The sequence below is a fragment of the Melospiza melodia genome, unplaced genomic scaffold (genome assembly GCF_035770615.1).
Source record: "Melospiza melodia melodia isolate bMelMel2 unplaced genomic scaffold, bMelMel2.pri scaffold_18, whole genome shotgun sequence".
In the NCBI taxonomy this organism is placed as follows: domain Eukaryota; kingdom Metazoa; phylum Chordata; class Aves; order Passeriformes; family Passerellidae; genus Melospiza; species Melospiza melodia.
The window spans coordinates 12,248,831-12,273,450 of NW_026948525.1; the positions used below are offsets into that span (position 1 = coordinate 12,248,831).

The 24,620-nt window shown below is 54.5% G+C and overlaps 1 protein-coding gene across 1 annotated transcript in view; it reads left to right on the forward strand.

Moving 5' to 3' along the window:
* The window catches only part of LOC134433444 (zinc finger protein 271-like), a gene marked incomplete at both ends in the record, with an annotated part of 174,067 nt that overhangs the window by 73,486 nt on the left and 75,961 nt on the right, over positions 1-24,620 (forward strand). The window contains one exon of the mRNA XM_063182293.1: positions 5,890-5,899. Coding sequence (XP_063038363.1) covers positions 5,890-5,899 — 10 coding nt within the window. The remainder of the gene's footprint in view (positions 1-5,889; positions 5,900-24,620) is intronic.

Consider the following 24,620-nt stretch of genomic DNA (forward strand, 5'->3'; position numbering starts at 1 on the left):
TGTAACATCACAGAGCAGGCTGTGACATCACAGTAGAGATTGTGAAATCATAGAGTGACTTTCTGACATCACAGAGACTTCTGTGACATCACAGAGCAGCTGTATCACATCATAGCGTGGAGTCTCAGAGTTGGCTCTGGGATATCACAGGGGCAGTGTGACATCACAGGGGCTGTGTGACATCACAGGGGCAGTGTGACATCACAGGGGCAGTGTGACATCACGGGGGTAGTGTGACATCACGGGGGTAGTGTGACATCACAGGGGCAGTGTGACATCACAGGGGCTGTGTGAGGTCCCTGGGGAGGTCACTCTGCCCCAGCCCCCCTCACAGTTCCCCCCAGAGCAGTCCAACCCTGTTCGTGCACAGCAGGGTCCCCTGTCCCCCCGGGTCCCCCCGCCCCCAGCCCCACAGCCTCCCCCAGAGGATGTTCCACGAGATCGACCCCAGAGCCTGACACTGGGACGGGGGGCCGGGGCCCTGGGGTGGAATAGAGGGACAGGGACCCCCCGGCAGCATCCCCGTGTCCCCCAGGGCCAGAGCCTGGGCCAGGGCTCCTTCACCCTGTTACCAACGAGGCCTTGAGAGCGCTGAAAAAATCCCCAGCAAGGGAGCAGCAAAAACCAGACTGAATATTAAGGGACAGCAGCACAAAGTTCCTTGGCAAGAGTCACTCTGCTGGTGACTGGACACTTCAGGCACAACAATGAAACAAAGCAACAACAAAACCAAACAGAATCCAAACAATCAAACCAGAAATTTACTGAGAACTGGGGCTTTCATTCCTAAGGAAAAGAACTGTCCTTCTTATCTAGGTGCCCATGGCCAGAATTGGGATTTCACCTCCAGTATTCCCTATTGTGACAGAGTGGAGGAGTTTCTTGGCTCAAGACATTTCCTGTGTGGGGAGTGTTGCAGTGTGTTGCAATTTCCTGTTTTAAACTTCCCAGCCCCTTCCCAGGTGTGGCAATATCTCTCTTCCCCTTCCCCCTCGCCCCCTGCAGGGCTGTCAATCAGTCTTAACATTCCAGCAAGGTGGTTGCTCAGGTTCAAAAGATGCCCCTGTGCCCAGAGGTCATTGGTCTGTCTGGGTGTCATCGTTGCCTGAGACCCTGCCCCTCCCCCCTGGTTGGTGGCTCACCTGTCCCTTCCCTCCCCCTTCCCCCGGAGCCTAAAAAGTCACTCAGGCCATGCGGTGAGGATTCTGTTGGAGATGTTACCTAAGATTCAGACGTCTGTGACCATGGAATAAACTCTTGATATTAACCCTCCGGCAGAATCTGTCTCCTTTTCCTCCTCACCTTAGCCTGAAGCCTTCTCACCTGAGGCAAACTGAGTTTCTACAAGCCAGGACTTGTTTCGGTGCTCAGCTGCACCATCCAGCCAGCCAAAAGTGTCTCTGAGGTGAAACACCACAGTTGCCGCCTTTGGCCCAGGAGCAGGGGTCAGAGGAGCCCAGGCACAATCTACCTGGTAATATTGGATCTTATTCCAATAGGGGAGGAAGGGGCAGGTCCAGCCCTGCCCTGCCCTGGAACCCCAGCCCTGCCCTGCCCTGGAACCCCAATCCCCCCAGAGCCTCTATCCCAGCCCAGCAGTGTCTGCCAGTCCCTGGCACAGCACAGGCAATGCTCCACAGCCACCTCTGCAGCCCCCAGCCCAGCTCCTGAGGGACCAAATGAGCCCAAGGCCCACCTGGGGGAAGGGCCCAGGGAAACCAAGGGGTATTGAAGGCTGACCACAAGGCAAGCACACATCTTGACCCTACCTCCTCTTGGAATTTCCATCTGAACGCTACTGGAATCCAGGAGTTGGTACGTCTGTGTATGCTCCTCTGTATCCTTTTTGCCTCTCTCTCTTTCTGTCCTTTTCTTCTATTTTGTTCCTTTTGCAAATTTGAGAATTGTAAAATTCAAATAGCTCAGAGTTTGTGAAGTTGAAAGGGCCAAGTCATTGCTTTAAGAAGCGTTCTGTGTTGATTGAATGTCATATTAAATATTTTGCCAAAAATTCTCTGATTTTCTAAAGTTACCAGTAAAGACTGTTTTGTTCTTTTGAGCTCCTGAGGATCTCTTGTTGGTATTTCTCCAGGAAGTCCAATTCAGAATACAGAAACAATTGTAATTCCTTTTAAATATCTCCTTGACAGAGTTTTCTACTGGATGGAATTTAAGGCTTTTGTGCCCTGCTTGGCCCAACCCAGGCAGTGCTTTCCCAGCCACATTCCACACTCCATTTCCCAGCTGGAGCCGCTGCTGCCTCTGAGTTGTGCTGCCCCAGCCCCAGGGACGCTCTCCTTGTCTGCCCATTCCCCCACGGTCTCTGGGCAGGGATGGCCTCAGTGGGGGCTGCTGACATCCTCAGCAACTTGAAGGCTGCTGCTGAATTTTCCTGCTGCAGAGGCTTGTTCAGCCTTCAGCTCTTCAGTGCAGGAATTCAGTGTCCCAGGGCTCATTAACATTCAGAACAGCTAAACAAGCTAAGCTTCTCAGAATAATTTGATTTCATTAATAATTTGTTCAAATCAAATGTGTGGTTAATTAGTCAGATTTCAGAAGCCAATTCAATGTGAATACCCTGAATTTAAAAAAACAGCAAGAAAATATTTTTTAGGTCCTGTAATTTTTTTTTTACTAGTAATTCATTGAAATGTGCAATCTCCAATTGACATTGAATCCAAGTACCTCCTCATGCAGTTTGACTGGGTATGAAAATCAGGACCTTTCATGGCTGACAATCAATCAGACTCTGTCCCTACCCCCACCCCACCATTTTCCCCATCCAAGGCTGGCACTCAGAGCAGCCTTGTGCAAATCTGAGCTCCCTCCAGCCCACACTGGACCTAGCCAACAGACCACAGCTGAACAGGATATAACTTAGTAAAAATTACTATATTAAAATAACAATCACACAATTACAAACTCTTCCCTGAACTATGTGCAATGTCCCAGCATGTCTGATGAGTCCACTGTTCACAACTGATTTGCATACTAAAATTAATTTTTGACTATTGTGGTTCTGTGATAGATATAAACACAATTAAGTTCTTGTATCAGGATTCTTGTCCTGGACTGAGGACAGAACAGCTCAAACAATTCCTGATTTGCAAATCTATCAGTGGTGGATGGAGAAGGGAGGTCAGGCTGCTCTTGGTGTTGAGGAAATGCTGAAAGCAGCCTGACTCATTTCATCTGCTCATGCCCTGGCTGATCTCCCCTCTTTCCCCTTCCACCCATTGGATTTTGTCTCCCCCCAGTCCCCTGTGAAGAGCCTGGCTCTGTGTTCTCCATCCCCTCCTTGCTGGCACTGCCAGGCTGGGATGAGGAGCCCCTCAGCCTTCCCTGCTCTGGGCTGCACAAGCCCAACTCCCTCAGCCTCTGCCCACAGCCCAAGGGCTCCAGCCCCACCTTGGAGGCCCTTCCCAGACCCTGCTCCAGCTGCCAGACATCTTTCCTGCCCTGGCCAACCCAACCCAGGCCCCAGTGACCTGGATAATCCCCGTCCTTGATGTCCTGGTCACACAGCCCTGGTCCCTTGTCCCCTGTCAGGCTCTGGGGTGGATTGTGTGGAACATCCTTTGGTGGAGGCTGTGGCTCCAGGTGGGCTGGGGGGATCCTGGGGGACAGGGACCCTGCTGGGCATGGACAGCGTTGGAGTTGTTGGGAGAAACTGTGAGGGGGAGCTGGGGCAGAATGACCAACCCAGTGACCTGACAGAGCCCTGCTGGGATGTCACACAGCGCCTCTGTGATGTCACACAGCCCCTCTGCGAGGTCACAGCCTCCTCTGTGATGTCACAGCCCATTCTCCAATGTCACACAGCTGGTCTATGATGTCACACCAGAGTCTGTGATGTCATTGTCTGCACTGTGATGTCAGACCTCTGCCCTGTGATGTCAGAGCTGGATCTCTGATGTCACAGAGGCAGACTATGATGCCATGGCTGCTCGATGACCTCACATAACCCACTCTGTGATGTCATAGCCCACTCTGTGACCACATGGTACCAGATGATAAATTGTCTTCACCAGGTGAGCTCACACCTGGAGCTTGTTCTCCACAACCCCAGGCCTGTGGAAACCACACAATGCCCATTGTGTGAGAAGGGGAACTGGAAGTTCAGCAGCCTCAGTGTCCTGCCAGCTCAGCCAGGCCCACTGGAACATTGGGATCCACGACCACCAGGGACCACCAGGGAGACCCCCAGTACAGGAGAATGCCTGGGTAAGGGGGAGGGGAAATATATTAATGATTTCAGGGAAATGATTATCATATGTATTTTTAGTCCAGGACAATCAATGAATATGTATGCAAAATACAGAATATAAACAGAAACTTTCCTGTACTCAGCATGCACAGCTTTGGGAGGAGCTCTCCCCCGTGCATCCAGCTGAATAAAGAATGCTGCTTCTTAATGCTACATTGGGGTTAAGGAATTTTCTGTTTTACTAAATTTTTGGTAACACTCCCACTGCCAAGGAAAGCTCTGTCTGCTGCTGTTCACAAACAGAGAAGGGCTGGTGGCAGATGTGTGGCTCAGAGTCTGCCTGGGGCACAGTGACCATGAAATAATGAAGTGTTCAATGTTCTGTGAAAGAGGGAGGGGCAGCAACAAAAATTCTGCACTGGAAATAGGAAGGGCAGACTTTAGCCTGTTTAGGCTGCAGATTTGGGGAATACCAAATCAGGTACTGATTGCTTTAAGGGAAACAGCCCTTTACAACAAAGGGATCCAGGAAGAATGGACACATTTCAAGAAAGTAATCATAAGGGGGAAGAAGCAGCCTGTCCCAGTGTGGCAGAAGATGAGCTAGTGAGGAAAATGACTGGCCTGGCTGCCCATGGAGCTTTTCTGGAGACTCAGGGGTGGAAAAAGGACCAGCAACTCAGGAAGTCTTTAAGGGTGTTGCTGGGTCATACAGAAAGAAAAGCTGAGAGTTGAAAACTCTAATAAAACTTAACCTGGAGGGTTCAGCAAAAAGAATAAAAATGTTTTCATAAAAAAAATAACAGCAAAAAGGAGGAGTAGGAGAACCTCTACTCTTTATTGGTTGCAGTAAAGAATATAGTAACAAAAGATAAGGAAAAGGCTGAGCTACTTTACCCCTAGTTTGTTTCAATTTTCAATATTAGGAAAGGATATCCTCAGGACAAGTGTTCTCCTGAGCTGGTAGATGGGCACAGGGAGCAGAACAGCCCCTGGAATCCAGGAGGAAGCAGTGGGTGACCTGCTGAGCCACTCAGATGCTCAGAGGTGAATGGGATCAGACAGGACCCATCCTAGGGCAATGAGGGAGCTGTGGATGAGCTCCCCAAGCTGCTCTCCATCATTTACCATCAGTGCTGGCTCAGCAGGGAGATCCCAGAGGACTGGAGGTGCCAGTGTGAGCCCATCCCCAAGAAGGGCTGGAAGGAGGATCTGGGGACCTCCAGGCCTGTCAGCCTGACCTGGGTGCTCAGCAAGGTTATGGAACAGATCATCCTGAGTGCCATCACAGGGCACCCCCAGCTGATGGGAACAAACTTTATGGCTGAGTGCAGAGGCCAAGACAAACCTGGGTGGTTTCCTGCCATCCCCCAGCCCTTGCTGGCCCCAGAGCTGATGGCATTTGTGCTCCCTCAGGTTCATGTCCCACACCAACAGCATGGGGGTGCTCCCCCTGCTCTGTGCAATGCGAACAGGGGCTGCTGAGCCAGTGCTGCTGTGTCTGTGCCTGCAAGGATGGGGCACCTGTGTGAGCTGGGGGAGAGGCCAGGGCTGCAGAGGGGGGATGTTGTTGGCAGCTCCATGGGGACGCTCTGGGACACTGCACTGGGCTGTGCAGTGCACTGGGGATGGATCAGCCCCTGCTCTGCTGCTCCTTCCCATCTGCCCCAGGGCCATTGCAGAGCACCAGCTGTTGCTGCCCTTGGCTGCCATGGCAACCCTGGGACAAAGCGGTGCCAGGGCTGTTCCAGGTACAATTGCAGTGACACTCGTTGGTGCCACCAGGTGCCATGGCAACGGCCACAGGGACCCGGTCATTGATTTGGTGCCATGGCAACCAATGCCCGGCGCTGTTGTGGTGGTTGGTGGCCATGGGAAGCTGCCCTGGCCCCTGGCTCAGGGCTGGTGTCAGTGCCCAGAGCCAGAGGGGATCCCTTGCTGGGGGCTGTGCCATGGCCACCTGCCCTGTGCCGCGCTGGCCGCTCTGGCACCAGGAACCAGCAGCCACCGACACTGCCAGGGCCAAAGGCCAGGTCAGCCAGACAGAAAGGGGCGGGGCTGGGCACTGTTTCCATGGCAACCGGCACTGGGGGGACACCTGGGTCACCTGTCCTGGCAGTTGCCATGGAAACCCCTGGCAGGGACTGAGGGCACAGCCCCTGGCACTGAGACACTGCTGGGCCGGGTGCTGAGCACAGGGCTGGGCACGCAGAGATGGTTTTGTTCTTGCTGAGCTGCAGCACAGCCAAGGCCTGTCCTGCCCCTTGTCCAGCCACGCTGGGGAGGGGCTGGGGCTGCGGGGGAGCTGGGCAGGGGACCCCAACTGAGCCCGGGCACACCCCAGACCAGAGCACATCATGCTCAGGGTGTGAAGGGGGAAATTTTGGAGGGAGGGCTTTTGCCTTGCCAGGTAACACTTAGGCAAGAGGGGGCCCTGTGTCCCCAGTGGGCAGGGTCACTACCAAAGACACAGACACCAACTGAAGGAATTGTGTCATTTCTATCATGCACAGTTGCAAAGAATTACAAAAGGATAAGCTCAGCAATCCATCATAACTCATCATTACATTTTGATGACCAATCCCTTGGTGAAACACTGGAGGTGTTTGTGACAGACAAAGATTCTGGCTGACTTTCAAGGTACACCTTACAGACATCAGGAGTACTTTAGTGACACCGTTCTTCATTCTTTTTTCTCAATCCCATTGGAGTTAGGAACAAGAATTCTGTTGTGCCTGGAGCTGGCACTTTTTTAATTCCAGAATAATGCCCCAGGCCCTTTGCTGTTCAGCTTTCCCATGCTGTCTGTGGCTAACAAGGCCTGGGGGGCCCTTTCCCCTCTGGCTGGAAGGGGCCGGGTCCCAGTCCCTGAGGGACACCCAGGCTCCTGGATGGAATTCCTGTGCAAGTCCCTCAGTGTCACAGCAGCCTTCAAATGGAGCCCTGTGGATCAGAGCATTTTCCACAGGGGCCCGTGGGGCAAACAAGGAGATCTGGTCTGGCAGGATGTGTAAAACAGTATCCTGGCAGATCTACTTGTTCTCACACAGAATCCTTGGCTGCAGGGACACATTCCCATTGTTCCTGCCCAGGTTCCAGGACTCAGAGTTGTCTTTCCTAGGAGCTGCTCCTTCAGCTGCCTCAGAAGGGCCTTTTGGCCTCTGGACCCACAATCTGGCTCCATTATCAGGTCTGCTGCATCCAAACCCTTTATCTCCACAAACGGTGGTGACTGGAGGTGGATCTCCTTTTTTCAAAATCGTTCTTAATATTGCAAGATCAATAATTGTGCTACCCTGTCATGGGGTTGAATAATCCAATCCTGGTCACTATAGCTTAACAGAATTACTGTAATTTCTCCTTAATATTCTGCATCAATTCCTCCTGCCATGACAGGAACGCTTTGCAAGGCCAAGCTCCAAGGGAGCAGTTACCAAAGCAAAGTGTCCTGGAGGAATCTGAACTCCTGTTTCAGTACTGATAGCTCTCATTTGCTTTGAATTTCTCCTAATGAATTCCAATGCATGAAGGCCCAGCCCTGCAGCCTCTGGGCTGGCCCTGCCAGGGGCCATCACAGCCAGAACAATTTCCCAGGCAGCCCAAGTCTCACTGCCCATGGTTGGATTTGCAAACTGGGGGCAGCCGTGCACAGCCAGGGGGTTTCATTTTCCCAGTGGGCCATTGTGAAGGGCATGGAGCACATCTGGGAGATGGGTTCTCCATGGACAAAGGTTCCCATCTCCTCATTTTTCCAACTGCTCTTTTAACAACCCCTTCACCCGTGCAACCAATCCTGCAGCTTGTGCATAATCTGGTACATGAAAAACCCTGCAGGCTTAATCACTGTATTTTTCATAGGAACAGACAAAGCACTCTGCATCACAGTATCAGCAAACGCTGCAAAAATAGCCAATTTCCTCCCTTCCTCCTTTTTCATTGTATACAATCTCACAAAGTTGGCAACTGACATTAAGGTCCTGGCCAATCCTGTTCTGTAGGGTATTTAGTGTTACATCCTTGAGCAGCCAAAGATACCAAATTAGTATTGTCAGCACTATTTCACATTATTCTTATTTTATATGTACATATTGTTATAGAAATATAGATATAGATATGTAGATATAGACACATATATATATAAATCCATAAATATAAACATGAAGGTCTTATTATCCTATAAATATGTATATACTTATTTATTATATTATTATTTCACTTGCACAGGTGCATATGAGCTAAGATTAAAACCTTCTTCTGTTGATCCATGTGGGAGCATTCCAACAATAATTGTTCCTTCTGAAGGTGCTGTGTCCAATGGACTCTTAACAAATTCATCTTTGTCTGCCTAAACCCACAAGGTCTTTTCCTTTTCCATTTGCAATTTTTGGGTGCATTTGAAGCCATCCAGGGGTGCAGCTTCTTTTACCCGACTGCCCCACTGCCCACACAGGGCTCCAACCTCAGCCCATTCCAGAGCCAGGGAACTCCAGGGAAGGGCTTCCCAGCTGGGAATTTCTGATGGCACTGATTCCTCACATTTACATTGAACAAGTGACATTTTGTTGGGATCTGGCCAGACTGTGACAGTTTTGTTTTACCAGTGGGCAAAGTCAGCACCAAAGACACTGACTCCAACTGAAGGAATCAGTGTCATTCACTGCAGCTCCAAGCAGCAAAGAATCACAAAAGGAGCAGCTCAGCAATGCACCCAACCATCCCCACCACAGATTGCCTGCAGTGATTAAGAAAGGTCCAGCAGCATTTACCCTCAGCCTTTACCATCCCCCAGACCAACACAGCAGCTGGGGAAGCTGTCACAGCCAAGGGCTGCAGAGCCACTCCTGGGCACTGGGAATTCCTGCAGGTGCCTCCAGCCCCAGGTGAGGCTCCAACCCCGCTGGGAGAGGGCCCAGCTCTGACAGTGCTGAATGAACAAACTGACAGCACTGCTAGTGTGGCAGCATCTGCTTTCATCCTCCTCTTGGGTCCCTCCCAAAGCCTGGCCAGGGCTCAAGGAGGAACCAAGGGAGCTGACTTTGATCCTTCAGCCCCAAACAAGGCCAGATGTCAGATTTCATGGCCTTGTCTGGCTTCTAAATACACAAAGGTCAATACATGTCTCACTAATGAGTGGCTACATCTATTACAGGGCCTAATGACCATGCATATTTCATCAGGGAGCAGATACAAAGATAACCTTTGCTTGGAAGGTTCATCCAGAGGCCACCTTTGGCTCAGGGCCTGCTGTCCAGGCCTCACTCAGGGCTGGTGTCCAGGCCTTGGCACTTCAGGGACGTGGTTTAGTGCTGGACTTGGCACTGCTGGGTGAGCGGCTGCACTGGGTGAGCTCAGAGGGCTTTTCCAACAGAAAGGATTCTGTGATTCCATGATTATATCCACTGCATACAGCTGGGGCTATTTTAGCAGCATTCCTTTGCTCCAAAAGTTCCCTCTTGCCCAGCTCCTGTGGCCTGAGGCTTCAGCTCCTTCAGCTCCTGGTGCTGAGCTGCTCATGCTGAACGAGACGGCTCGGAGAGAAGAACACAGTCCATGCAATTCCTTCTGGGACACGGAGAGGGGAGGCTGTGCAAACAGGAGCATTGTTTGCTGTGGCCTCCTCTCTGCCCTTCACGCCTTTCAGCGCTTTGAACCAGCCAAGAGTTTTCTCCAAGAGTGCAATGGAGCAGCTGCTCCTGCTCCCGGGCCTGGCTCTCTCCAGTCTCTGCCCTTGCCTGCTTCTGTCCCTCATGCTGTGCCCTCTGTTCCACCAGGGCTCGGTGGCTGCTGCCCAGGACTGTGGCACTGGCACAGATCCAGTGCTCCAGAGCCTCCTTTCTGTGCCCTTGCAGCTGCCTGGGCACAGCAGCCTTTTCCATCTGGAAGCTCCCCATGCACAGGGAGTGCCCAGCTCCGTTCCTTGCACAGCCTCCAGGAGCCCAGGGCTGCCATCTCCAGTCCCTGCTGGCACTGGGGGCTCCCAGGTGCCTCAGGCTGCTGTGACACCGCTGCACACGGGAGGCAAGAGGGGCAGGGGCTGTGCTCAAAGTCAGCTCCATCTGCTGCTGCTGCTGCTGCTGTGGGGTCATTTGTGCAGTCCTGGCCCAGAGTCAGGGATCCGATCCTGCCAGTCTCTTCCAGCCCTGGCTGCTCAGAGTTTGGGCCTTGGAGCCTCAGGTGGCCAAAGGCAGCTGCTGCTGGTCCCTCTGTGTGCCCGGGTTCAGCAGTGCTGCTCCATCAGTCTGTGCCCAGCAACGGGGAAAAGCCTCAGCCCTGCAGGGCCAGGAGCTGCCGGGCTCTGCCTGAGCAGCTCAGCCAGCAGGGAGGGAGCTGCTCCACACGGGAACCAGGAGCAAAGGACATTTCTTCTGTAGGACATGTTTTCTATTTAGAGGGAAAAAAAAGGAAAAAGGAAAAAAATAGGTAAATTGTAAAAGATAAGAATAAAATCCAAGTGTTAGTGAAAAAACATAACCCAATGTTAGTGAAAAAACCAAAATATAAATGCAAAGATACATTCTTTGCATTAAGAGGTAAATGATCTTTTTCAAAAGAGAACTCAGTTCTTTACATTGTAAATGTGCTGATGGCATGGATCCATCTTACTGACCTCAGCAGCCTCTTAAAAGATTTTGGGCTTTGTTCCCAACACTGGTATTTGAAATTGTGGTCAAAGCAAGAGGAAATCGCTTTGTGCCCTTCCAGCTCCAAGCCGGACTGGGAATGGAAACTCTGTCAAAGCCCAAATCCTTTAGAAGATGACCTTCCTTCTCAGCCTGGGAATGAGCTGCACATTCCCTTTGAAACTGCCAAGAGTTTCTTAGAGTCACAAAGTCCCACTTACGGCTTTTTGCTCTGGTTTGGAAGTGCAGAAGGGCAATTCTCCATCCACCAGCTCCAGACTGCACTGCCTCAGGAGCACGGCCCACTCGCCAGCTTTGGCCCACTCGTGGCACTTCTAGAGGAGGAACAAAGTGCAATTGCACAATTCCAGCCAGTCAAGAAGGAAGAATGGGACAGACAAAACACCCTGTGCAGATCCAGGCGTTCAGCTGGGACTGTGGAGAGTTTGGGTCCTTGCCAGTTGGATGTGTGTCCCCAGCTGCAATCTCTGGGCCTGCAGCACAGTCTCACTCACCTGCCAAAGCAGAAAGCTCAGGCGCTGTGCTCACAATGGGCTCGTCTGATGCAGAGCTGTCAGAGCAATGTGAGTGCAGAGCCAGCCCAGCTGGGCCCAGGGCTGAGCCCAGCAGAGCCCTGGCAGAGCCCAGAGCAGCCTCAGCACCCGCAGAGCCCGGCTGCAAGGAGAGAAAGCAGAAACCGCCCGTCAGCTGAGGGCTCCTGTGCCCTTGTGCCAAGGTCTGCGGTGCCCAGGCCATGCTGGCTGTGCCCAGAGCTGTGCCCAGAGCTGCCCATCCCTGCTGCCTTTGGCACAGAGCAGGAGGGCAGTACATGTGCCCAGCCTGCAGCCAGCCACGGCACATCCAGCCCTCAGCAGCTGCCCAGAGCAGGATGCTCCTGTGCTCGCTGCCATCTCCCAAAAGCTCTGATCCCACCCTGCCAAGCACACAGGGACCCACCTCACGCCAGCCACAGCTGCAAGAAAAGCTGCTCCCAAACCATGGCCCCAGCCTTCTCCAAGGGCACGGCCCATCCACGCCACAGCTGCTCCCCAGCACTTCCCCATCCACACTGGACCACCTGGAATGCTTCCTCTGGAAAAACAAACAACACATTATTGAAAAGAGATTAGATGCAAAAAGGGAAAACAAGGAAAAATGGAAAAACTCTTATCTCTGTCAGAGCCTTGAGGAAGGCCCAACTCCTACATGGTAGGGAAAAACCCAGCCATGGCTGAGGAAAGCCCACATTTTCTCTCTTCCCCCCTGCACTGCCCCCCAAAATCACAGTGATCCCAAAGCAAACAAGGGCTGCTTATGGCCTCTGACAGCCCATTGCTCAGGGCTTGCCAGCGCCCCAGCCCCTCAGGGGCTGCCCCAGCCCGGCCAAGCTGCCCGGCAGCAGCGCCGCAGCCCCACAGCAGCTCCAGAGCAGCCCCATCCAGAGGCACCTGGGAGCCCTCAGCAAGGCAGCCAGCAGCACCCGGGCAGGAGGATACAGAGGGTGGTTCCTGCCTGGCACAGGGCTTGTGGCCATCTCCAGGCACCGCTCTCACAGGGATCCCCGCAGCCCCGGGCCCTGTCCAGCCACTCTGTGGGCAGCACAAAGGCTGCAGCAGAACCATCACAGGCCAAGGGCCTTCTGGCCATTTCCCTTTACCCACTGCACGCCTGGGCAGCTGGCTGAGCGCAAGCACCCTTTTCCCCCTGCAGGGCCTCAGGACCCCTCAGCCTGCTGTGCTGCTGAGCACAAGCTCCCTTTTCACCCTTTCCTGCCTCTTGCCCTGCAGACCCTGGGCAGCAAAGAAAAGCTCCTGGCAGTCTGTGTATCATAACACATTCTAGAATTGAATTATTTACAATAATCTATAATATATACAAATATATATCATGACATATACTCTATATTATTTATTTACAAACTAGATAAAAAAGGGAAAAGAAGAAAAGAAAAATCTTCAAGAAAAGGAAAATTACCCCTGGCTCAGGTTGCCCCAGCAAAGACAGCCTCCCAGATCAGCTCTCCTCCTCAGTCATCTGGCAGTGCAGCAGCCGAGCCCCGACAGGCGAGGCCGACTCCGCCATGCCCTGTGCAGCTGATCATGCAGCCTCCAGATGGTGGAATATCGCCCACGCTGTATTGCCCGGAGGACATGCAGTGTTTCAAGTGCCAGCTGCGACACGGCACTGCTCGTGTCCTCTGTCAGGGGTTCCAGGGCTGCAAGAGGGAGGAACAGAGGCACGGTCAGAGCCGGATCTGCGGGGAGCCCAGGAGAGCCCCCTGCCAAGGCCATCCCAGCCGGGTCTTGCCATGGCCAGGAGGGAGCAGAGAGCAAGGGGATCAGCCCAAAGCTGCTGTCCACCAATGGCCCACGTGGCCCTGAAAGCTCCGTGTGCTCTGCCCATGGGAGCAGAGCCCTCCGCAGCCGGGGCAGGGCTTGCAGCTGCCCCGGCAGCCCCCGCTGTCAGCCGGCTGCCCTCACTCACCAGTGCAGATCAGCTGCAGCTCTTGCTGCTGCCCCCTCAGGCGCCGCCCAGCCATGCCTGTGAACACAGAGCCTGTCACGGCCCCAGCGGCACAGCTCCCTGCCAGCGGCGCTGCCGGTGCTGTGGCCACACGGGCTGCTGGCCCGGCAGGGCTCAGCCCGGCCCTGTCCGCACGCTGCCGCCCCAGGGCACGGCTGCCAGAGGGCGGAAGCAGCGATGCCCAGGCCAGGTGGGGCTCCACAGCGCCCCAGGGCACGGCTGGCGCTGCCGGGGCAGCAGGCGGGGCCGGGGCCGAGCTGCGGCGGGCCGGGGAGGGGAGGGGCAGCCCGGGCTCGGGACTCACCCATGAACCTGATGGCCGCCTCTCGCAGGGGCTCCTGTGGGCTCTCGAGGTAGCGCATGGCCTGGCGCAGGTGCTCGGCCGCTCGGCTCCTGTCCTCTGCCAGCTGCAGAGAGCGGCAGGAGGGAAGGGTTGGCGCGGGCTCAGCCCCTGGGCCGGGCGCTGCCTGCGCCCAGCCCCGGCCCCCCCTGCCCGCACAGCCCTGAGGCGCGGCCAGCAGCCGCTGGCCAAGGGCTCCCGAGAGGAGGGGGCAGCGGGCCGGCTGCTGCCCGGGGAGCCGCGGTGCCGCCCTGCAGCCCCGCCGGGCCGGGGCTCCATGGGCACCCGGCTCGGGCCCACGGGAGCCTGGAGAAGAGCCCGCGCGGCCTCTGCGTGCAGCACCGGGCAGGGGCACAGCTGCCAGCCCCGCACACTGAGCACCGCCCTCAGGGGCCTTCTCCAGGCTGAGGCTGGGGCTTGCAGGCCATCCTTACCAGGAGCTCAGTGAACTTGGAGAGTTTCTCTTTCTTCACAGTTTTTTCAAGAGCTTTCCTTTTCAGGAACTTGACCGCACAAAGCAGCGTTTCCCGAGAAGTCTGGAGAACAGCAGAGATGCGGAGATGGCCCCAGAGCCCAGGGCACAGGAGCTGCAGCCTGGAGGAGGCTGCAGTCCAACAGGCGCAGGGCAGGAGGCAGCCGAGCCCCCTGCCAGGGGGACAGCAGCAGCCCACGAGTCCTCACCTGTGCCACAAGCAGATTCTCATTATGGCAATGGAAGAGCAGTGGCAGCAGGCTCTCACACACTTGTGTCATCAGGAGCGTTTTTCCTTCTTCTTCTACAGCAGACATCAAGTTTTGAAAGACAGTCATGGAGAGCTGCTGCACCTGGCTGTCACCCTGTAGAACAGGAAGGCAGCAAGAGCTCTGCAGCAGCTGATTCTGGACCACATTGGCACAGGCCTGCATCTGCACAGGGCACCAAGTGACCGGGCAGCAGCCAGTGGCCGTGGCTGGGGGCACAGAGCCTTACGTTGTCAAAGAGTGGCAGGAACACCTTAGCCAGCTGCAGGGCCATGGGGCTGGGTATTGGGGCACCATTATCCAGGAACAGATAGTCCAGTAGCATGGTGGTCACCCTGACCTGCGGGAGCTCCACGAGCCCTTCAGTCAGGCCCCGCATTCTTTCGGCCTGCGTGGAAGGCAAGTTTGTGAAAGGCCACCCTGCTGCTGCAGGGCCCAGAGGCCAAAGGCCTGTCCTGAAGCACTGGGGCAGCTGAAGCGGGAGGCAGGAGAGCTGGGGGCAGCTGCCCCAGCGCACAAAGCCCAGGCAGGGCCAAGCGACTGCGTTGCCCAGCCCCACGCTGCCTGCACGGCTTCTGCCACTGCCCCCTTCTCACCAGTGGGGAATGGTCCCTGCGCGGGAGGAGGACCCTGAGCAGCTGGCTGCCAATGTCTGCACGCTCCCTCCGCAGCTGCCATGACAAGACATCCATGATGCTGTCCCTGCAGTCCCTCAAGTCCAGGCACTCGAGGACCTGCAAGGCACAGGGCAGTGACGGGGGAGCCGGCCGGCAGGAGCCCGGAGCCGCATGGGGCTGGGCCCAGGCAGCAGCGCAGGGCACGGGCACCGTCCCAGGCATCTGAGAGGGCAGAGAGCTGGGAGGCAGCTCAGCCAGGTCATGCTGGCCTTCAGGCTCACCTCCGCAAGGAATGCCAGGGCAGGGAAATCCCAGTATGGCATCTCTTCACTGAGCATGTCAAGGAGGCAGCATAAGATGCTTTTACACAAGGGCCTGGATGCATGGCACATCTCCCTGCAAGGCAGAAAATGGCATTATGATCCTGAGCCAGGGGGCAGGGGGGGGAAGCCTCTCCCAGCACTGACTCACACGGTTCTTGTCTTTCCCCACCACCCACTGCCAGGGGACCTGGGCCCTTTGAGGTGTGGCCGCTCCTGGGCACCCCCTTTCCCAGCCTTTTCCAGTCTGCTTGGCTGTCGCTCGTCCCTTTGGCCCCAGCCACGGGGACTGTGTGGGACAGCCCGGGCACAGGGCACAAATGCCAGGAGCAATGGGGAGAAGGGGGGTCTCACCCGGCCAGCAGAGCCATGGCAGAGTGGTGGGTATCGACGCAGAGCAGCGTGTCCCAGCCACACTTGCCTTCCATTGAAACCACCACCTGCTCACACTGGAGAAGGCAGAGCAGGGACTGCAGGGTCTGCACTGCAAACCTGTGGGCAGAGAGCAAAGCCCAGGTCACACTGGCAGCACTGGCTCCTTTGCAGGCCACATGGCAGGGACAGGAGGAGTGGGATGGAGCACCTGTTGGGGCTGGTGGCAAGGCCGTGCTCTTCCTGGCATTTCTTCCAGAAGGTATCCACCTCCTCTGGCATCTCTTCTGTGCTGAAGAACACTTGGAAGAGCAGATGCACAAACAGGTGGGGGAAATACAGCGTCACTACACGTGGGACACGGGGCTCCTGGAGGATCTTCCACATCACCACGGTTGCCTGCAATGGACAAAGCCCCCCGAGACAGCGCTCAGTGCCGAGGTGTGCGTGTGGCAGAGCCTGAGCAGGGCAGGGAGAGACCCCGAGAGACCTTGGCAGGGGGAGCACGGGGCCTGGTGGGCCTGAAGCTGCCACTGGGGCAGGTTTCAGGCCAGCGCCTGAGGCAGGGAGATGCAGTGGGGGAAGGAGGAAGGAGAGCTGCTGGAGAGGCAGCCTTGGGGCCAGCAAAGGCCAGTGTCAGAAACTCACAGCAAGGCCAAAGACACCCGTTTCGTCCCCATCGGAGGTGCACGTGCTGCGCTCTGGCCAGCTCCCCAGCACATCCAGGAGTATCAGCTGCACTGGCTCTGCAGTCCTGGGCGAGCACAGGATGGTCTTCCACATGGTGATGGCAGCTCTGCAGGGTTAGAGCTCTGTCTCAGGGCGGGTCTCAGACACAGCACCGTGGCCTGGGCATCCCCAGGGGCCCGGGCTGACCACCGGCTCTGCCTCTGCCCACTGGCCCTTGCCAGCAGCAGCCAGGCAGCCCAGCCCTGTGGGGACAGAGCCCTGAGGGGCGGCAAGGCAGCATGGGAGCAGGCTCGGGGGCTGATGTGCCAGGGCTGGGAAAGGCAGCAGCCAGAGGGCCCTGGAACTCTCTGTTGGTCACACACCTGGGCCAGGTGGTACAGGGTGATGGGCTGGGGAGGCCTGAGCCCTCTGGGCAGGTGGGCCCCATACCTGTCACAGGACGGGGCCACACGCAGGAGCGTCACCACTGCGTCATCCGGGTGTGCTCTGGTGAGATTCAGCAGGGCCTTGTCCAGCCTCTGCTCGGCAGAATCATTGGCCACAAGCCACTGGTGGATGTACCTCACCATGGCAGGCACCTGGAGAAGGCAGGGGACACTTGGAAAGCTGCCAGAGGGAGGAATGTCCCCAGCTGCCCCAGAGAAGTGCTTCCCTTGCCTCCACACTGCCATGGCCTCAAGGCTTACAGTAAGCAGCAGGCGTGGCTTGGGAGGCCAAGCAATTGTTGGGAGGATGGAAGTCAGGCCACAGGCTGCTTACTTGCTTTGCACGGGAAGGACCCTCCTCCACAAGCATATCCAGCAGGGCAGCACTGGTGTTGGTTTTGAAGATGGGAGGGTATGCTCTGAGCTCAGTGCCCATGACGCTGGTCTCTTCCTCCCGAATCCTCTTCATGAATTTGCCAACAATCTGTAGCAGAAGGGCAAGAAGCCGGGGATGTTGCATGGAGTGCTGCACACACGGTGCTGGGCTGAGCAGGGACAACAAGCCCAGCCCAGGTGGGGGTGGCTGCAGGTACCTGCGCTGTGCTGCGGAAGAGGCCACGGGTGCGTTCCTGCTCCTGTGTGCGCTCCAGGGCTGCATCTGGCAAAGAGCGAGCGCAGTCAGAGCTGAGGGGCTGCAGGAGAGGCCAGAGAACACAGCCCAGCACTGTGCTCCCCAGGCAGGGATGCTCCAGGGCGATGGAGCACGGCCACTGCAGGGTGTATGCCCGGCCCCTCTTCCATCCTGTCCGTGGGCATTTTCCCAGGGGATGGGATGGAATGGGATGGGGCCAAGTTGGCTGCAGGCTCCAGCCCTGCAGCCCATCTCTGCCACTCACCCTCCTGCGGTGGAATGAACGGCACCACCTCTTCAATCTCCTGCGCTGGGGTAGCTCCAGGGCCTTCTTCCTCCTCCTTCTCCACCCAGGCCAGCTTGGGCGCTCTCGGGGCTCTCTGCTCCATGGCTGTGCCTGGAGCGCGCCCCAGCAGCGAGCCCAGCCGGTGCCGCTCCTGCAGGGCCTCCTGCGCCTCACCTGCGGGCGGGACGCGGCGGTCAGCGCTCGGCCCGGGGCCAGCAACGGCCCCCGAGCGCCCCTCACCCGCCCCGGGCCGGCCATGCCCCGGCGTTCCATCTTCGGAACGCGGCACGGGAGGCTCGGGGCCGGCGGCCGCGCTGCCGAGCGGCGGAGCTCGGGCCGGGGAAGCCGCAGCGGAGGCGGCGGGAGCGGCCGCGCCGCCTGTGTCCTCCGCGGGCCCCGGGAGGAGCCGGGGCCGGGACCGGGGCCGGGATTGGAGCCTGCCTCGGGGCCGGGGCCGGGCTCGGGCCAGGCGGAGCCGAAGGGCGGCGGTGCTGCCCCCGCACCAGGCACTGATGCCCGCCCAGCCGCGCCACCGCCAGCACGGCCAGAGCCGGGCGGAGGCGAGACCGCGGTGGGACGGCCGGGGCCGGGCACGGGGCAGCCCCGCCCGGGGCCGGGGGCGGGCCGGGGGCATGGCCCGGCCCGGCAGGGGAGAGGGAGGCGGGGAGAGGAGAGGGACGCCGGGCAAGGGACCCCGAGGGAAGGGTGCCCGACAGCGGGAAAGGGAGAGAGAGAGCAAGAAAGAGAATAAGAGAAAGAAAAAGAGAAATCGAATCTGTTTTTGTTGCTTCTTCCGCTGCTGCTGCCGCCGCTGCTGCCGCTGCTGCTGCCGCCGCTGCCGCCGCTGCAACTGAAGCACCGGGGCCGTTCGTCCCCGTGTCCGTTCCCCGCTCGCCCCACGAGCCCCACGTTCGAGCCCCGCGCGCCCCGGGGACAGCCCCTCCGTCTGCCCAAACACGGGAACTTTGCAGTGCTGAGCCCGGATGCAGAGCCCTGACTCCTGCGCACTGGCACAGCGATCCCCTCGCTTGCTGCTGGGCATTGTCCTTGCTGAGCGTCAAACACTGTCGGGCCACCTTCCCTTGGGGTAGGATTCCTACCTGACCCCAGCACTGCACTTACATCTCCAGTGTTGCTTTTTAGTAAAAACAGGGGAAGGAAAACTGTGTGTGGCTCATGGTATTTTAGAGCGTCTAAAAATTACTAAGTCACCAATCTTAGAGGTGCTATGCATCTGGAATTACTGGGGTGGAGAAGTAGTGCAACATGGAAAAGGGGAGCATAGAAATTAATAGAGGAAAACATCTTGGATTGTTTGTTTCATTTTCATTTCCCTTCTGGAAAGCTGTTTCAGTTTTCCAGGAATCTTCTCCTGTCTGCTCTTCCCAAGAATCTCTCATGGAGAGCAAGGTCGAGCTTCGGTCACAAGATTTTCCATCAGGAAATTATGCCACGGGTGAAATTTTCATTGTGACTGTTTGTGCTGGTTTAGGGCAAATTTGGGGAGGAAACCTCCAAAAGGGGTCCGTCTAGAAAGCAAGTTCAAGCGGCCTCTCCCCCTACTAGTTCAGGAAAATTCTTCCCTTGAGAAAAGTGAAAAAACCCCAGTTTATTTCACAAGTAAAGTATTCACAAGTATGATAAATGAATAATATTAAATCAAACCTCTGACAGTGCTGAAGAGATGGCAAATTCAGAAAGTCCTTTTTGTGGGTTGTAGTTGGCTCACTCGGTCTCTCCTGAGTCCCTCTGGTGCTGGAATGCAGCGTCCCAGAGCTCGGTGGGCCACAGGTGTGAGCTGCTGCCAGGGTTTGTCTGGGTTTTCAGTCCAGAGCAGGTTTAAACAATTCCAAGAGAAAGGAAAGTCACAGTCCAAAGGAACTTCTCTGCCTAAGCTAGCTAAAACCAAATTGCTAGACCTGGGCTGTGAAGGCATCGGGAAATTTCCAAATCTGGGCACTGGCGGTCCCAGCAAACACCAGAGCTGGATGGTGCTGGAGCCAGAACCTGCAAATTTCAAAATTATGGCTTTCTGTGCCAGCAAATCACTGCACTTGGGCTGTGCTGGCACCAGGTATTTTCCAAATCTGGGTACTGGGGCAGCAAACACAAGATGTAGTCGGTGCCAGACCCAGTAGCAGAAAGTTGCCGGGTTTTGGCTTTCTGTGCCAGCAAATTGCTGCACTTGGGCAATTTCCCAGCACTGGGAAATTTCCAGATCTGGGCACTTGCGCAGCAAACACCAGATCTGGGTGGTGCTGGTGGCAGCACTGGGAAGCTGCTGGGTTCTGGCTTTCTTTGCCAGAAAATTGCTGCATTTGGGTTGTGCTGGCACTGAGAAATTGCCAAATATTAACTTTCTGTGCCAGGAAATTGCTGGAATTATGCTGTGCAGGCATTTGAAAAATTCCGGATCTGGGCACTGACGGTGCCAGCAAACACAAGATCGGAGTAGTGTAGGCACCAGGTATTTGCCTGGTTTTGCTTTCTTTGCCAGCAAATTGCTGCACTTGGGCTGTGGCGGCACAGGGAAATATCAAGATCTGGGCATGGGCGGTGCCATCAAACACCAGGTCTGGGTGGTGACAGTCTTGGCACCAGAAAATTGCTGCCTTTTGTCTTCTTTTTACAAAAAATTGCTGCACTTGGGCTGTGTTGGAATAAGAAATGTCCAGACTGGGGTACGGGCAGTGGCAGCAAACACCAGATCTTGGCATTGCCGGTGCCGGCAGCAGAAATTGCCAGATTTTGGCTTTCTTTACCAGAAAATTGCTGGACTTGGCTCTGCCAGAACAAGGGAATTTCCAGATCTGGGCACTGGTGGTGGCAGCAAACACCAGAGCTGGGCGGTGCCAGGCCCAGTAATGTTGGAAATGAATTTGTAGAGAATTTTTAAGGTTTGATAGAAGGTTTCTATAGTATGTATACAAGTGTCACGATCCGTCCTTACGAACGCGTTTTGTGGTAGCTTGTGGGTTGATCTCAGAGTGCAAAAAACACCGACACGGTAGAGAGAGTTGCTGCTATAACCAAAACAAATGTACCTTTATTGAATAACCACAGCAAAATGCATTGAGGAGGAACTGGGGGAAAAAGGAAAAATAAGGAAAAAGAGGGAGGAAGAGAAAGGAAGGTATAGAGCTACCAACTGTTTTACTAGGCCAGGACTAGACCCAGAGCTAAGCAAACTCATTCAGCCAGGTGACATTGTGCGACATCAGAAGCTGGCAACCATGAGTACTTTGCTGTCAAAAGGTTACAGTTTGCACTGGGCCCAGAAGTGTTTTTCCCTAAGGCAAAGCAAATTGAAATGTGAAGTTTCAAAGCTTCAAATGACTATGAAAGGAAACTGCAGAATAATTTCTGGAAGGGCAGCATTGTCAATGATCATGCAGCCCACCAACAGCTGGAGCTGAATCCAGAATTGCTTCTTCCAGCTGTTCAGGAATTCATTCCACTGGCAAGCACTGGTCCATGGGAACAAATGATCCCCTAGCTCTGGGCTGAATGGCAGCCAGGCTGCAGTGCAGATTGGAGGAGCCCTTGTCACTTGTTTTTGGCCTCCCAGTGCACTCATCCTTCTGTAAACAAGGTGCAAACAACACAGCTGCACTGCTGTCCTGGGTAAATATACGTACAGGTGACTTTGCCAAAGCAGTGTATCATTTCCCAGTGAAATACACGACCTCTTCTTACCTATGGAATTGTGATTGAAGACATCTGTGAGCCAGATCTGTGAGAGATTGCAAAGGAGCAAAGCTTTGGGATTTGGGCACACTTCTCTTGGTTTCTTTGCTCAGGCCGTTGGTGAGCACAGAACACACCTAGGTAAAAAACCTTTGACTAGACAGGATCTTTTGGATCTATTGTCCCCCAAACATGTCAATGTGTGGCCCTGTTACAATGACAAGTTGAAAACAGCAGCACAAATGACACAAAGAAACCATGGCCAAAGAGGAAGAGGAGAGGCCCAATGAGGAAAGGATGTGGTGAGACACTGGCACATGGAGTGAGCTGCACTCCCATAATCTCTAGGCTAGCAGGTCATGGTCTCACATTCTCCTCCTGATTTATTTAAATGTTATTTATTTATTTTTGTTTTTCATCATCAAAATAAAATATATACCATTAAAAATATGTCATCAAAACTTAAAGACAGAATCAAAAGACATTAATTCAAAACTACATCTAAAGATCAGAACATATGTACAGCTGTAACTATCAAGCCTAACACATCAATCCTATTCTTCAAACACTCTTCACACAGGCGGCAGCTTCTTCCTGAGCTTGGAGGAAAGAGAGCTCTTCTGGATGGGAGGCGAGGACTTTGTGGGTGAGGGAACATTGGAAGTGTCCGGAGAAAACTTCCCAGTAAGACTGTAACCAGCCAGATCTGCAAAATGGAGACACAAAGTTTAACAGAGAGGCAAAGTTTAACAGAGGCCACCATGCAAACCTAAAGCATCTGAAGCTCCATAATTCCTGGGACACATTTCCTGGAAATGTCCAAACAGCTGCACAGGGAAACATGCTCCTGCTGGCAGACACTGAGGCAGGCCAGGGCAAACCCTGAGCCACTTGCCCAGAGCTGGCACAGGCCCAGCCTGGCCTCTGGGCTGCCCTGGGACAGCAGGGAGCCCAGAGCCCTGTGCTCCCCAGGAATGGCTGAGCTGCACATGCACCCTCCTGCTCCTCTGCCTGCCCCACAGCTCAGCAGCCCCACAGCTCCAGGGGCACTGGCAGCAGCACAGCTCATTGCAGGGGCACATGCAGGGCACAGCTGTTCCCTGGCAATGTGCGCAGCCTCTCTGGGCTGCCACAAGACCCTTCCTGCCAGCAGAGATTGGCCCAGCTCCCCCCTCACCTCTGCGTGAGGCTGAGCCGTGATTGCCTTCACCTTGTCCTCAATCTGGAGTTGCTTCAGGCCCCCCATGCCATGACTAGGAAATGTGGTGGAGAGAGTGGGGGCAGATGCACACCCTTCCTTAGGATTTTGTCATTTTTGGCACAGCTCAAAAGGCAAATCTAGAGGTGTCCAACTCAGCGCTTCCTCAGCTTTCTGGAGAACATCTCGCCTTCACCAGCCCAGCATTTTGGAGAGGTTTTCCCGCACGTGTGGAGGCTTGCTGGCAGCACATTCCTTCAGCGGGGTGCCCATCACCTTGCAGAGGGCAGAGGCCAGCTTGGTGGCCACGGTGCGGACGTTGGCGCTCCGCACAGGCAGCGCCTTGTTCTCCAGGCAGGGCCAGAGCACGGGCAGGGCGTCGCGCTGGGCGACTTCAGGACTCCTGGCATGAACCCCCTGCACAAGCACTGCCGGGACAGACACAGCTCCTTACCCACCAGCCTCAATGCAAACAAGGATCTGCCTCTGCTTCTGCTTCTTGCCAGCCTCTCTGGCCAAGAGCAGCAAAACAGCACCCAGAGCCCCTTGGTCCAGAAATGGGCAAAGCAGCTGATCATCCTGGAAACAGAACCACCCACGCCTCAGCACTAACTGTTTCAACCAGAGCCCTTGTCCCCATGGCAGACTTCCTACCTTTACTAAATTATTTCACAATCTCTGCATGAACAATGAATGAAATGTCCAATTGCCTTTGATTTCCATTAAGAAGTTGTCTAAACCCGCACTGAAGATGTGGAAATGTACCATAGAGAGGAAATGGAGAGATTTCTAATAAAAGGGATGATTCAGTTTTTGTAACTTTGATGTCAAGTGCCAGATGCTTAATCTGGCTCCTCCCTTTGCTCAATGGCACACAGCAAAGGGCAGGATTAGAACACACCTCAAAACTCCAGCCCACCAGAGATGGCTGCTGCCTGACAGCTGGATGAGAAACATCAGTGACCAGCTGGGGTCTTTGGCAGAATGCTTTTGGGGCTTCCAACAAAGAGCTGTTTCAAACCTCAGGGCATCTCTAGAGAATTACCCAGACCGCATTGCCTTGGCATTTGGGCATCTCCACATTTTAATGCCACTTCCCCTCCCAATGGTAATGGCACTTTTTCTTATATGTCCACTGAAATAGGGGCATAGAGAAAGAAAAATGCTACACAGGGGACTGAAATGTAACCAAAACACGAGTGTTTTCTCATATTGTCTCTGAAATCTCTCTGCCCATTTTCTGAACTGAACTGTATCAAACACGGACAAATGTTTACTAGCAACAGGCTCCTTGCAACAGGCAGATTTGGCTAAGAGATGAAAACCTGAAATGCTCTGGAGACCATTCTTATTTTCTGATTGGACAAAATGTTATTCAGCAGCAATTTAATATTCTGCGCCGGAAGAGACTTGATTTTCTCTATGCTGTTAATCCACCAGCAGACATCAACATTGAAAGAGCTCCTGCAAGTACTCAAAACCAATTCTGCTAAGCAAGAAAGGGTTATGGTACCCATTTTAAAATGGGAATTCATTTGAATTTAAATGCAATTAAAGACATCAGTGACTACTGAATGTGAGGAACAGCTGTCCGGTCCTGCTAAATCTCAGAGAGAACATCTGCTTTTTCTAAAGTAGTCCTAATTTATGGTTAATTCCTTTATTTGAAAAAGAGATCAAAAGAAGTGCTAAACTAAATGTCCTATTGCTGGAGATCTATATTTTTCAAATGCTCTTTAAAGGGCCTTTGACATTCCCAATCGCTGAACATGCCCTTTTGAGATTCCTAATGAAGATACAAAGTGTATTAAACCTTGCATTTAAAGATGTTGGCATAATTAGCAGTGGATTTAGCCCCAGTTAAAGCAAGGCTATCAATAATCTTCTCTGCTATGTATTGAGATTATCCTTTTTCCATTCCTTGGCTATTGCTGACACAGCAAGCTCCTCTGAGGAATCAATT